General features: G+C 45.4%; 1 protein-coding gene across 2 annotated transcripts; it reads left to right on the top strand.

Annotated features, from left to right (window-relative positions):
* Nucleotides 1-188: 188 nt before the first annotated feature.
* Nucleotides 189-12,425, top strand: ndel1a (nudE neurodevelopment protein 1-like 1a). Of its 2 annotated transcripts, none has more exons than XM_070990437.1 (9): nucleotides 189-522; nucleotides 2,880-2,976; nucleotides 5,639-5,792; nucleotides 8,252-8,400; nucleotides 8,768-8,904; nucleotides 9,094-9,267; nucleotides 9,470-9,564; nucleotides 9,663-9,808; nucleotides 11,490-12,425. In XM_070990437.1, exons 2-9 carry the CDS (start codon nucleotides 2,891-2,893, stop codon nucleotides 11,578-11,580), a joined length of 1,032 nt encoding a protein of 343 aa, XP_070846538.1. In that variant the 5' UTR covers nucleotides 189-522; nucleotides 2,880-2,890; the 3' UTR covers nucleotides 11,581-12,425. The 2 variants fall into 2 exon arrangements, with proteins under 2 accessions (XP_070846538.1, XP_070846537.1); XM_070990436.1 differs by having other exon boundaries at nucleotides 413-522; nucleotides 11,487-12,425.
* Nucleotides 12,426-14,625: the final 2,200 nt, after the last annotated feature.

The following is a 14,625-nucleotide window of genomic DNA, read 5'->3' as shown; positions in this document are numbered from 1 at the left end:
ACCCACATAACACAAAATACTTGGTCAATTTGTTCACATATTACACCGTTAATTTACACAATAACGTCCTTTTTTATTGTAATTTTTGTGAATTTTAAATTCAGTATGATACCAAACGCTGTTCCACTGGATGACCAGCAGGTGGTGCTATATGTTATGCGCAGCTGGTGTGCAGCCGTGAAGCCTACACAAACCGCGAGAACACGGCGGAAATCCACACTAAAACGGTTTCTTATCACCGTGGAAATCTGACAACTTTTTGGTGTAAATATACACAAATAAAGACATTTCCAAAACTACAAGTGAGAATGCAATAGTTGAACATTTAACTCTGTTTCCAGTTGGACTTCTAATAATAGACATGTCAAAGGGGAAAATTCATTTTTAGGGTGTACTCTCCTTTAAAAGCCCTGCTGACAGGAGGCTGCAGAGACGAGCGGACGGCGGAGGACACGGTTGGCTTGTGAGCCCACAGCGGAGCGGAATGGACCGATAAACAGCTCAGTTTGGGGCAATGTTCAGGTATCGAATACATGATCATTTACTTCCTGTTGTCCTTCTTGGAAAACCAATGAAAGCGAGACTCTAGCTCCAACGTTTCGTCGGGTTTCGGTTGATCGTTTTGTCGCTTCGCGTCTTGTTCGCACACCCAGTTTTGACAGCTGATCTCAGCATCATCTTCCTCCTTTCAGTCGCTAATCTTTGCCAGCATCTTTTTATTTCATGATTCAATACCGATCATCACATTTGAGGCGTTTTCAGTCCATTTATTTAAAAATCATCTCTCGTGGTTGTGATTGTTTCTGATAATAGATCACCATATGATCAATGTTCAACAGGGTCATTTCTCCTTTCGATTGAACCCTTTTCACTAAATATGGACTTCAACTGAAATCTCTGGACTTTAGTCTCAGAAACATAATCAAAAGCTTCCTTAATTTACGCTTAATCGTATTTAAAATTAACATTACAAACTGAATTATATATAGATCACGTCTAAAATAAAGGAGTCAGATTCCTTTAACTGTCTAAATTCAAAGATCAGCGTCAAGCTTGTCCAGTTAACATGAAGGAAACGCGTCTTTATTTAAATATAATTGTGTGTTTGATGAAGAAGCACAGCAGGGCCTCTCTCTGAAGCTGTCACAGTGGCTTGTGTTGCTTTTTCCTCTCCTCTGATAACATATGAGCTGCTCCTGAAGGCTCTTTGGTCCAATATAATCTGACGCTGAATTATTCAGGATCACAGAATGAAATATTTCAGTGCAACATATGAACAGTAGAAGTGAAGCAGCCGAGCTCCCATCACGGTTATTAAGGTTTCTGTGTGATTCAGCTGCTCGGGTCATTTCCTCGACCCTTTTCAGAGGTGGAATGCAAATTAGTATTATTATTCAAGGGCTGCGTTGAAGTACAGATTCAAGGTACTTGTACTTCACCTGTGATTTCCCTTTTAATGGTATTTTTACTCTTACTGAAAGATCCGAATATTGTTCCCCTGCTGTCTCTTGGTGGTCGTAAAGTGTTTTTAGTGGATGTCAAGGGGACAAATGGATTTTCAGCGTGATGCTGGAGGCGACCCTGAACGCACCACAGGCATCCGTTGACCTTGTTCCTCATCCTCAACAGGTTTTTGGACATGGAAATTCAACATAATGTATTTTAGTGTGTTCTGAAACTCTGAACTGGTTTTAATGTGGAAATTTGTCTGAACTCAAAATTGTTGTCCGCTCATTATGAAGCTACATTTTAGCTTAGCTTAGCATAAAGACTGGTGGCAAGGGGAAACTGCTAGCATGCCTCTTTCAAATTGTTTTTACATTTCGGGTTTTGTGTGGATTAAACATGTGGTGATAACTCAAGAGCTTTAAAATTGCTGGTTTGTGAATTTTTGGACCAGCAAGCTCTTCATGCTAAGCTAACTCTCAGGAGCTAACTAGCTTTAGCTTTTTGCCAACAGACCTGAAAGTGGTGTCAGTCTTCACATCTCAAGAGTTTCCCAAAATGTCAAAGAGTTTCTTGTTTTTTCAGTGACATGAAAAAGAAAAGCCCTTTATATGAGTAGTCATTATTTACCTGGCGGCACTGTTACCTGAGTGAGTCGCTGTGTGCCTGTTGGCTGGATTTTGGGTTTCTAAGTTAACCGTCCCGCCTGCTAACCTTTTGTTTCTCATTAATTCAACTGAGGGCACAAAATGGAGAGCCAGTGAAAGCAGCGCTGTTTCAAAGACGGACAAAAGAGCTTTGTCCCGAGCCAACATGTCCGACATTGTTTGGTCTCATAGTTATGGAGCATTGTGCTGTTTAAGTCAGAGGGAATAATGGGGACGAATGAATGTCAACAAATGTCCTGCTTTCGAACGAGGCTCCAGGCCTTCAGTCACCTCTGGGATCTGCTTTCCTTTAATTCTGCATTAATGTTAGTCCGCAGGCTGATCGAGTGGAAATAAAGTGCTGCTCAGGATGCTTCAGATAAATGATCGGCTCTGTTGGACGCTGACTTAAAGTAAAGCCGGTGTTGGAGTTTAAACCTTGCATGCTGCTCATTTGAGGCCAGCCTGAGTTGTATTTGAACTGTTAATCGCACTGAAAATGCCGTTTTGTCTCCAGGAGCCGGTTTGGTTGGTTTGTTCAAACTCTTGAAAGCAGACTTTGTGGTTCTCCGCGAGAGAAGCTCTTCAGGGTTTCTGGGAGTCTCTTTTGATGTTGAAGTCCCTGCTGTGGTTGAATCATTGATTTTCAGGCCTGTTTCCAGCGTGCAGCCTGTTTATCAGACGGAGTTCAGGCACGTGGAGGCTCTGCTCTGAAGCTCTCCACACTGTGGACGGATCGCTCTGTTTTCTCTCATCACTCCTGCTTCCTTGTTTCTTCCTCTCCAGATTTGTTTGCCATGGAAACGGACACGATACCAAAATTCTCCTCGAAAGACGAGGAAATCGACTTCTGGAAGGCTCGTTCCCTCAAGTACAAGAGCCGGTACGTGACCGCTCACCTTTCAGTCGCTATTGGCTCGACTCATTCAAACCAGTAATTCGTGGATTCTGCTGGAGTTTTCATCAGACACCCTCAGTTTCCATCTGTTTTTCATGTTGCTGGTTAATTCTGATAAAAACCTCCCAGTTTACCTGCTGGGGTTGTTTGTGTTTGTGTGTGTGGGTGACACTGAAACCATCCTGTGGGACGCAAAGCCGGGCTCATCATTTTCACTCTTTGTCATGGGATGAAAGCTAATGTACCACCAGGCAGATGTGCCAAATGTCATCCCTCTGTGCAAATATAGCAGGTTTCATCTTTAATTGGAAGGAAAATGTGTCTGCGTGACGAGTTTTACATGTTTTTGGACCTTTAATCACATCATTTATTTCTTATTGAAACTGTAAATGTGTCCTGCTGCTGTAAGAATATATCACACATGTAAAAAAAAACAGCATCAGAAAAGATCCAGTATTGTCTTTGTCCTTGTATACTACATGGCCAAAAGTATGTGGACACCCCTGTTCACATACCTTTGTGTAGGTTTGGGCCAGTTCCAGTAAAAAGACAGCGTGTTACAGTTTATGTTTGTTGTTTTCCTGTTTTAACATGACCGTGCGCCCATGCACAAAGCCTGCAGCCCAGTTTGGTGTGTGAGAACCTGACTGGTCTAAAGAGGAGGCTGTTCCAGCAGCTCATCAGTGTCACGTATGGGTGTCCACATACTTATGGCCATATAGTGTATTTCCATCTTTGAGCTCCTCAGTCAGCTTCATCTGAATCCCACGTGGAGCTGCTGAGTCGGGGTCCAGGTCGCAGCTCTGATAGTAACCGCTGAGTCTCTCCGTGCCTGTGGGAACAGCGGCTCGCCTCAGCAGCGTTTGATCTCCTGTCTCGTCCTTCGATTTCAGTCGCCCGTTCTTGCCTTCAGTTAAAACCCCGTGTTGGCGTATCCGGTGACACTTCTGAAACAGTTTTATGTGGGAGAGTCAGTGGAAGCCTCTCCTTTCTCCCCTGAAGCGACAGCTCATGTTTCACAGTAAACATAAAAGGCTCTCATGTCTCTTTTGTCCTCGTGTCTCCGAGTGCCTTTATGTGAAGGCACAGTGGCTGTTTTCACTGCTGTGATTACTCAACATTTTAACGATCTGAAGGCTGCTAAAATTAGCCGTTCCCAGGATGAAATCTCATCTTCCAGCCGGTGCTTGATTCAGAGCTGACTGAAATCTCACCCTGTGCTAAAGGAAACAAGCTCAGACCTACACCCACTTATGTAAGAGTCTGGAGACAATGAGCTTCCTTCAGCGCTCTGAGCGTGACGAACTTTAAGACATTAAGTTGAAAAGTTCTCGACCTTTCTCCTCGAAGCTCTTCCGGAGCTTTCGATCACATTGCATGATCCTCATCCTTTCAGTACATTCAGTTCATTGTAGTTTTGTAAACCACACAGTGCTAGAGCTGATGGATTGTGCATTCACGTTCACAAAATTGGGTAGAAAATCACCAAATTTTGTGTTAAATGTGCATTTTCATGCTGTGGATTCCCTCATGCTTAACCACTGAGGTGCACTGAATAAAGAGTCATAACTGGGAAGAGGGAGAACCAGTCTGCAGATTAGTGGCAGCCAAGAAGAACCAGTTGAGAGCGAGGCCGAGTCTTTCCACAGTGGGCTGAACACGAGCGTTTAGAAATGGATTTTCTGGCTTCAGCACTCACTCTCATGACGCTCAGTTTTTCCATTTGCCATTTTTAGACAGCATGTGTGTGTCTGTCCATGTGTGTGTCCGTCCATGTGTGTTCATCCATGGCCACATCAGCAGACTCTTACATAACCAGCACTTGATGGTACAGCTGTCAGGATCACATCTGGCTTCTGAGGCCGCTCAGTCAGTCGCTCAGTCGGTCGCTCAGGTTCTGCTTTTGTGGTCAAAACGTCTCAAATTCAGGATGAAGTGATGTCAAATTCAGGCCCAGATGTGTCCTCCTGTGACTTTTCATCAGTCACCAACAGGTCAAGGTGTTGCCACTGGTCCAAACTGAAGATGCTTCAAAAGCAGCTCACAAAAGTATATTTTCATTTTTACAAAAGACTCAGCAATCACCCCGAAACATGTGGCCTCTGTAGTTCTTATCGAATGTTTGTCAAACGGGGCAGAATAGCGCCTTTGCTGGTCGCTATTCAGCGGCGGATGAATCCACATTCAGTGCTCTTGTGAGCAGCAGCAGGACGGTTTATGTGGGTCAGAATAAACTGCAGTGTGTGTTCATGGTGATGAAGGTCAGCCGGAGCTGATTAACTAAACTGATCAGATAATGTTTAGGAGCAAAAAGGAGCAAAAAGTTCAATATTTGCCTCTGAACTGTATAAATGTGCAAGTATGAAGCAGAAAGTACTCCAGTAAAGTACCTCAAACCTGTATTTAAATGAATATACTTAAAGACTCTGACGATTATAAATTTTCTTCGCCTCCCACAGTGCAGACAGACACTGCGAGCATCAGGTTTGAGTTCGTTTAGTAGTATCTGGGTCAGCGCTCCAGCGAGGAGGTACAATGAAACGAGCGCTCGTCAGCTGTTTTCCAAACGCAGCCTCTGCTGGATTCACGCACACCGACCTCTTTCTGTCCGGACTCGGTGTCTGACGCCTTCTCTGTGCGCCCACAGCTGCCAGGAGGCCCGCGAGGAGCTGCTGGAGTTTCAGGAGGGCAGCAGGGAGCTGGAGGCTGAGCTGGAGACGCAGCTGGGCCAGGCCGAGCATCGCGTCAAAGACCTGCAGACGGAGAACAACCGGCTGAAGAATGAGGTGGAAACTCTCAAGGTAACCGCGGGAGTTTGTGAAACAGCACGAAAGTAAATGACGTGACCTGCAACGCTGCAGCATGAGGCTTCATCAGGATGTAGAGCTGATGGTTATTTTCTAAAATGTAGTTTAAAATCTTCTCAGTTGACTTAGTGATGAAACATCAAGTGTCAGGTCAGAAATGACCGTCTCACCTCCGTCACCTTTCAGCCTGAATCGCTCGTTAACGAGCTAACGCCGTTAAATCCGCCTGCTGCTGCAGCACCACGGACAGCTCCGTGGATTTATCAATACTCAGCAGGCGGCTGACGTGACGGGTCTTGGATTATAACTTAGATAAAGGATCAATGAGTGAGGCAGAGTAGACGAACATATTCAGCTAAACAACCCCTGAACTCTCTGTTTGTGTGGTCCAGCACATTTTAAAGGAGTAAATCACCATGTGACTGTTCGTGAAGGCTTGGTGCAACATTGTAGGAAATATGTTTATTAATATGCTTTCTTGTGGAGATTAATGACGCTACAGAAGCCACAGCCAGCGAGCGGTTAGCTTAGCTTAGCTTAGCTTAGCACAGAGACTGGGTGCAGAGTTAGTCTGTATTTGTCTGTAGGTACAGAACACCAGCGTCTCTAAAGCTCACAGATCAACACGTTTTGTCTCATTTCGTTGTTTTAAGCTCAGACCTCCAGGAATCTCCACTGGTTGACTGCCAGTGGTGCAGCTCATAAACCTCTGCGTCCTTTAACGTGACCTACGTGACCTTTAACGTGACACGTCCTGAGATCAGATCGTTTCTATGTATGTTGCCTGAGCAAATACATTAAGCTCTGAACGGAGTACAGCGCGTCTCCATGTGTAGCCGTAGTGAATATTTGATGTTTTTTTGTGGTCGTCCTTGAGTGAAGCCTCCTGGGATTGAGGAGAAGTCACACCATAACAGCTGCTGCTCCCCTGGATGTGCTCAGTATTTATTTATTTTTCTAGTTGCCGTGCAGCTTTGCCTTTCTGCTTATATGCAAGAGGTCATGGGAACATTGAGACGCGGCCTATAGGGGCTTGTAATAAAACACAACCAAAGCAAAAACTGGTGCTTGTTGGAGGCTTAACTCGGTTATGATGGGGATTATTGGCCTCGGCGAGGAGTGTGTGCGAATCCACGTGCAATCTAAATGGAAATCTCACCTCGGGAAGACGCTGAGCTGCGTCTCTCTTCTAATTTCAGCTCGATCAAAGGACACCTGCTCTGTCCTGAGCTGCCTGTGTGCTGATGCCGCTGATCTGAATGGCTCTCATACATAATGCATCAGGTCGCGTCTCTCATTCTTATTCTCGCTCCATAATTACCAGCCGGCGGGTGGCACGTTTGTGTGTCTGTTTGCAGCTGGGGGGTAGGGGGGGGCTAATCACCAGCAGGGGTGAGATGTTTGTGCCAAGAGGAGCGCCCAAACTTTTCCTTTGGAGGCCCAAAACTGAAGCTAAAAGTTGGCCTTCAGACGGACAAAAAACCTGCTGTATTCAATTTTATTAGATCCCAATTTCCCTTCATGACTGACTTCCTGCGCCGGTGTCACTCTGCCTGCTGGGCCCAGATTATGAAAAACAACTAATACTATATATTTAAAGAGCATTTTTTCCTCACAAAATAATCAGATTCTGCACATCAAGTGAAGACAAAGCTTTGTTTGTGAGAGAAATCATAAAAGTGTTTCTTTCTGGAGCAGCGCTGTGTTGCGGGCTTCTTGGGAACATGTTTCTGATCTTCATGATACAATCCTGTCGGCTCAGTTAGGAAGTTTGACCCACAGATGACAGTTAAGGCAGCATTTCGGAAAGGCAGAGAGAGGCTTAAGTTTCCTGTAATGTTATTTGGTGGCCATGAGGCCAAAACACGACAGCAGTACAGCAAACACAGCTTTTCCCAAAAAGAGTTAATAAGCCTGAAAACACACTTTTATAAAACCTCAGACATTTTGAATGTTTCCTTAAACCTGCCTATATTTTTTTTTATATTTTTCTATATTTTACTATGTGTCATCCAGTGTTTTTTGGCACCTCTGGGCCACCGTACTGGAAGCATCACAGCATGAAATATATCTCAGTTCACTTCAGCTTTATTCATGTGGCACCAAAGGACAGCAGAAGTTGTCTGAGGACACTTTGCGTGCAGAGCAGACTGTGATGTGCTCCTCTGTGGCGTTCATGTGCTGAATGTGGCTGCGGCTCAGTCAGACTCAGCTCCTGCAGATGTAGGTCAGACATACAGGCAACCCGGCGCTACTCATCGAGCTGCTTGATATATAGGTCACGTTCACATCGCTGCCTGCAGACGAGGGAGGAAAAAGAGGGAAGCGCTGAAAAATGGATGCTAGCGTGTAGGTGGTGTGCGCCAGGAGCCGTTCAATCACGTCCTCAAATGATGCTCGTGTTCATTATGTGCTGCTTGTCCTCCACGCCTCCTCCTCCTCCTCTTCCTCAGGACAAGCTGGAGCAGCAGTACTCTCAGAGCTACAAGCAGATCTCCGTGCTGGAGGACGACCTCGGCCAAACGCGCAGCATCAAGGATCAGCTCCACAAATACGTCAGAGAGCTGGAACAGTCCAACGACGACCTGGAGAGAACCAAAAGGTCAGATAATGTTAAAAAATCACAGTGCGCCCCCAAACTCCTCCTCATTTACTCAGTTCTTGTCTTTATAGTTTCTCCTTTAAGAGTTCCTGAGCAGCCTTTTTATGTTTTTCCATCAAACTTCATGATCCCAATTTAATACGTTTGAAAATTTGCCAGAGATGCGACTTTAAAGTCCTCGTTACAGTTAGCGAATGGCTCAGATTCAATTGATCTCTGGCTGAATTGGATTAAAACCAATGCTGAGATATTGATCCCTCATCCGTGCTGGAACGATCACGAGTCGAAAGGACTCACAGACGGCAGCCACACAACATTAAATCATCACTGACATGTTGCTTCCTCCATCTGCCGCCTCCTCTCTCAGAGCCACCATCGTGTCTCTGGAGAACTTCGAGCAGCGTCTGAACCAGGCCATCGAGAGGAACGCCTTCCTGGAGAGCGAGCTGGACGAGAAGGAGTCGCTGCTGGTCTCCGTGCAGAGACTGAAGGATGAAGCCAGAGGTGGTTAATTGACTGGGTTTTACTAATGAGCCGCGCTGCCAATCAGCACTGCAGCTCGTTAGCACACAGCTGCTGCAGCTCGTCTCTGCTTCAGCACACAGAGCAGAGAACATTAGCTTACAGTCTTCGCTGGCAGTGATGATGCACGTAGCTTCACAATGCTCCTCACATTCACCTTTTCTGTCGTAGACTTGCGGCAGGAGCTGGCCGTCAGAGAGAGGCAGTCGGATGTAAGCCGGATGTCGGCCCCGAGCTCGCCCACGCAGGACAACGTGAAGATGGACACTGCTGTTCAGGCCTCTCTGTCCCTGCCGGCGACCCCGCTGAGCAAAGGTCTGGACAACGCCTTTGCCAACCCAGCAGGTAGCCGCAGCCCGTCTTCCCTCAGAGGCTTTTTTCTCTCATCGTGCGAGTACAGACGGAAATCCGAGCATTGTGCTGGTTGTTTTCATGAATGGACACTCAGTTATTGTATCGTGTCACAAATGAGTGAATGATTTCTGACGCAGGTTTCAGATTTAGTCCAATACAAACTCACATGTTTTCATCATTTACTCAAACACAGTGCTGTCAAACGGATACGGCAGCAACTCGCCGTTGACCCCCTCTGCCAGGATATCAGCCCTCAACATCGTCAGCGATCTGCTCCGGAAAGTCGGGGTGAGTCTTCTGAGTTCTGTCTCCAGGTTTCAGGTCTCCCTTCATCACGAGCCTCGCGCTCCTTCCAGACGAGCCTCATCGTCCTGTTCTGTCTGCAGGCTCTGGAGTCCAAGCTGGCCGCTTGTAGGAACTTCGCCAAAGACCAGCGGGCGAGGAAGGCGTACGCTCTCGACAACAGCAACGCGCTCAACGCGAACAACGGCAACTACTCGCAGTCGCTCAACACATCCTACTTCGACAAAGCGTGAGTCCACCAGAACCCGCCTGCCTCTCGTCACAGTCTATTTCCTGTCACGCGTGAGTGTCTGAGACCTGTGTGCGTTTTCTCCCAGCAGGACGGAGGTGGTCACGTTCCCTGCATTGATTTTTGGTAATCGTATCTCGTATCCGTGTGCTGCTGCCGGGTTTACCGCCTCTTTCCCCGTGTAGAGCTCGTAGAAATAACCACGACGTGGGGCTGCTGCAGAAGGCGTCCCGGCCACTAACTGTTGGCGGGTGGTGGTGGTTTAATGCTGCTGAACTTTCCCGCTGTCACCTGATAGATCTCTTCCTGTTTGTGCCAGTTGTTTTGTTTGGCTGCAGATCTGAACATTAATCATAATTAACACCTGGAATTTTTTGTTGTTGTTTTATTGTTTTGTTTTACTTTTGTTTTCCGTCTTACGGGTGAGTTTGGGGAATTTTTGTCAGAGTGAAGCTGCTGTTTCACACGGGAGCCGGGACATGTCCATCTACCATTGCTAGTTAAATGTTGAGGCGCAGAGGGGTTGGAACATGACCCGCCTGCGCCTGGCACATTGCTGTTTAATGTCACCAGATGTAATCCTTTATGGCAGAAATGCTCTTCTGTCCATGTTTCTGCTGTGTCACTGCTGCTCGCGTCGACAGCAGTTACTTATTGTGAGGTGGGAGCGAGGACGGCGTGTAGTGTTTCTGCTGCGTTAGGCAGATTGAGGCGGACGCACGACAAGGTCGCCGTCCTTCTGGATTCAGAGCAGCAAACTTGTTATATACACCATTCACCTTCAGCAGGCTGTGGAGAGGCCAAAGGCGTTTCCTCTCACTTCCTGTCGTATTTTTAGAATCATTCTACTTCAAAAAGCTGCTTTAATGCAGTTTACTGCTCGGCAGTGAATCCATCGTTCACTCTGAACGGTGTTTTCCAGAGTCGTGACTCAGGCCCAAAACATACGAGGCATTCTGGTCATAGTCCAACTACGACCCACAAAAGAGACCAGTTCAACCAGTCAGTCGGGCCAACTCTGCAGCTTCCTTCCCACTTTAGTTTTATCTATAGCAACAAGCATAACGTTTAAAAGACGTCACGTCTGCGTTTGAGACACTGACGGACTTCTGTCAACAGAATCAGTTCATCTGATCGGTTCAGCAGGTTTTCCTTTGACTTCCTCTTTCCATCCCTGACAGAGTGTACGGAAGCCCAATGCTGCCAAAGCAAAAGAGCAAAAGAGAGAACAGGGTAGTTTGGTCATTCTCCCATTAATGTTTTTTTAAAGAATCAGTAGCTGGTAGTTCAGTAGAAGAAAGAAGAGCGTAGATTGTTTTTGTTGGATTAACTGAAACCTCTGAGTTGAGTTGATGGTTTGTTATTGACTTCAGAAAAAGCAGCTTAAAAGTCTGTCAGCAAAAATGTTAATAGTGTGTTTTAGTTGCTGCTGAAACATCACTTCTGCTCAACATTAATGGCTGTAAAAGTGCATTTCATCTCTTTCTTGGCAGGAATGGGCTTCCATACCTTTCAGCTTGTTTGACCGTCGCTCCTTTAAATGAAGCATCTTTAAATGAACTTTGATCTTTGGACGGGTTCATAGACGTAGACCTCGTCCCTCCTCGGTTCTGGTCTTGCCCTGATCCCAGCGGACCTGAGACCTTCCGGCTTTAACTGAACTCTTGTTTCTGTGCAGCAGGACCGTGAACGGAGTGAAACCCGGTACCCTGACGGCCATCACCGTCGCTCCGGCCGCCTCGTCTCCAGGCTTAGTGCCCCTCGCTGTGTGACGGTAAAACCTGAGAAAGCAGGAAGACAAACGGCTGATGCTGTTACCTGGGCGTCCTCCTCGTCCCCTCACGCTCTCTGTGGACACCTGTGCTTCGTCCCTGCTGTCTTTCTGGGTCCCTGTCTGTGTATTTTATGTGTTGCTGTATCTGCTGTTTGCTCACTGACACATTTAAAGATCCCTGCAGGATTTGTGAAACACATGCGCCTCTGAAAAGGGAAATATTATGCAATTAAAATGTGTTTTCAGCAGAAGTCCTGACGGCACAGTTGACAGGAAGGACTTTCACTCACTGCTTTAAGAGCAATAACTTCAGTGGAGGCGACGGTCACGTCCACGGCTGGTTTAATGGCACATGTCCAGATGTCCTGTGTCTCCGTCAGTCATCGGTGTTTCAAAACGTCCGACATCTGAGGCTCGCAGGCTGTTTCCAGCGTCACCTGACGACTGATTTGGCTTTTAACTGTTAGCGTGGCCCCTGTGGTTCCTGCATTTGGTGTCTGAAAAAGGGGAGTGTGTCGTTGCAGTGAGCCAAACTCACCGTCTGCCCTCTGAACTGTGTACAGTGTACAGATTTGGTCATATTGATCGTTATTTATGGAAAGCCACGTGAGCAGCTGTCGTCGTGTTCGGACCAGTTAACCAGCATTCTGTAGTCCAAGTGTTTTAATCCTCATTCCTTAATTTAACTTTCATTTTCAGTACTGTACACGAAAAGCACTTTGACCTTGTGGGATCTTATTTTTTTGGTTTTCATTCACGTGCAATATTGCCTGTTTGTTATAGTTTAATTTATTTCAGATTTCTTTTACGGCATGTTTTAATAAAAGATGTCATTATACGCCATCTGTTACGTTTGTCATGTTTGCTTCTTACTGTGGAGGAGATCAGCGCTGATTGGTCAATCATTCGGTTGGCAGAAAGTTAATCTGCAGCTGTTTGAATGATCGATTGATCGTTTCAGTGATTTTTACAAGCAAAAACTTCAACTCATTCTCATGTTCCAGCTCCTCTAATGTGAATATTTGCTGTTTTTCAGTTTAATATCTTTTATTATTTCAACATCTTTGAGTTTTGGACTGTTGGTTGGACAAAAACAATCTTCAAACATCACTTTGGGCTCTGAGAAATTATTAATATTCACTATTTCTGGATGTTTCATCGACCAAACGATTACTCGAGAAAATAATCAGCATGATGAAAATAACTGTTGGTTGCCCTTTTGATTCATGTTTTATGTTTTCAATTGATTATTTGTTTCTCAGAGGCCAAGATGATGTGAACCAGCAGACTAAACTTTAAGACTCCACTGTGTTTATCTGAGTTTTACACGTAAAACATATGAGAAGCTTATAATACACCATGCAGTACTTTCCTAATACTGTAATTTAAATGACTGAATACTTTTATGTCTGATGCTTCTAATACATGTTGCTGATAGTACTTTTGGATATTTTGAACGCAGGACTTGTACTTGTAATGGAGTATTTTTAGACTCGTATTTCTAAAATAGCTTCACTAAAGGATCCGAGTGCTTCTTCGGCTGCTGATGTGTTTTCTCCTTCTGTTCCAGACGTCCATCAGTTTGAGTTCCTTCCTGTAGATCAATCAGAAGTCTCTTGAAACTTGATTGAGTTGTAAACATCAAATCAGCGTTCATTTTTTGTCAGAATTATAATTTCTCTCTAATGCTGCGTCATCATTCATTGATCATTCAGGAGCTCAAACTCGCAAGAACACCAGCGTGGCCCTTTAAACTGCCAACACTGCCCCCTGCTGGACAAACATGTCAGTTCAGGTAAAAAAGCAGCTGAACTTTGGATTCTCACTTTTATGGCTCATTTAATAATGAATACATCTCAAAACAGACAGAAAATAGTGGATTACATTTCATCTTCATGTGTGAACGCTGCTTTTCTCAAAGCACAGTTTGGCTTCTTGTACGACAGATGTGTCCAGTCTGGGTCATCTTCCCGTGCATGTACTGGAAACTGAGGATCATTTAAATGAATCCATCAGTGAAACCAGGCCCGAGGCAGATCATTCAAAAGCAACAAGGCCTCTTTACACAGGTGAATCAGGCTGTGCACAGCAGGATACATATATAAAGCGTCCACGTCTGTCGACCTGCTCAACATCAGCTCATCTTCTCAGTGACCGTTCAGGCTGTGGTTCAGCTGCTCCCTCCTGTCTTCTTCATGGCCACCTCTTCCAGCTGCCTCTGCCTCCTCTCCAAGACCTCCACCCTCTTGGCATCGTTGCGTGCTCGCTCCTGGGCCCTGAGCTCCTCCACATCCTCAAAGAACCGGTGCCTGCACGGACCAGGAAGCGTTCACAATCACATCACTGAAATCTGTGTGCACAACCATGCACCTTGAATGTTTGTACGTTAATGATTAATAAGAGAATGAATAAACAATAGGTGTCTCTCTCTCTCTCTCTCTCTCTCTCTCTCTCTCTCTCTCTCACACACACACACACACACACACACACACACACACACACACACACACACACACACAAACACACACACAAACACACACCTTACTGCTGTCAAACACTGGAGGTTAATGTTAATGTTGATTAACTCGACAATCAACAACTCGACATTTCCAGACGATGGTTAACATAACCAAAAATACACAACATGCATTAAATCATACCTGTTGAGGAAAGCAGTGGCTAACCCGACAATGATTGTCCCAAATAAAATTGGTTTCGTGAGACGTTTTTTAGCGGAAAGCTGGTGCGGCTTCATTCTGGCAGAGGTTAGCGGTGAGGTGACTTCTGGAAGAAATAAAAAGAGAAAAATAAGCTACTCCATGCTGCATTATCTTTTCCACTGACCTTTCACACGAACATTAGCTAACTGCGCATCACACACCTCCTCCTTGTCCTGCCGTTACTCACGTAACACGACTTCCGTTTCCCAATTTTATGAACCAGAATTATTCAAAAACATCATAGAAAACCTTTAAATACCCACAGCAAAATATGCATATTGGTTTATCGTGTACAGACGTGGTTTGAAAGAGTTTTACTTAAT

The sequence above is a fragment of the Chaetodon trifascialis genome, chromosome 21 (genome assembly GCF_039877785.1).
Source record: "Chaetodon trifascialis isolate fChaTrf1 chromosome 21, fChaTrf1.hap1, whole genome shotgun sequence".
Taxonomy (NCBI): Eukaryota; Metazoa; Chordata; class Actinopteri; order Chaetodontiformes; family Chaetodontidae; genus Chaetodon; species Chaetodon trifascialis.
Note: the sequence above shows the minus strand (reverse complement) of the source record. Positions and strands in the feature narration are given on the sequence as shown.

Coding starts and splice junctions, on each gene's coding strand:
- ndel1a (XM_070990436.1), top strand. CDS start 2,891: ATGGAAACGGACACGATACCAAAATTCTCCTCGAAAGACGAGGAAATC. Junction 5,793..8,251: donor ATGAGGTGGAAACTCTCAAG/GTAACCGCGGGA, acceptor CCTCTTCCTCAG/GACAAGCTGGAGCAGCAGTA. Junction 9,809..11,486: donor ACATCCTACTTCGACAAAGC/GTGAGTCCACCA, acceptor GTTTCTGTGCAG/CAGGACCGTGAACGGAGTGA.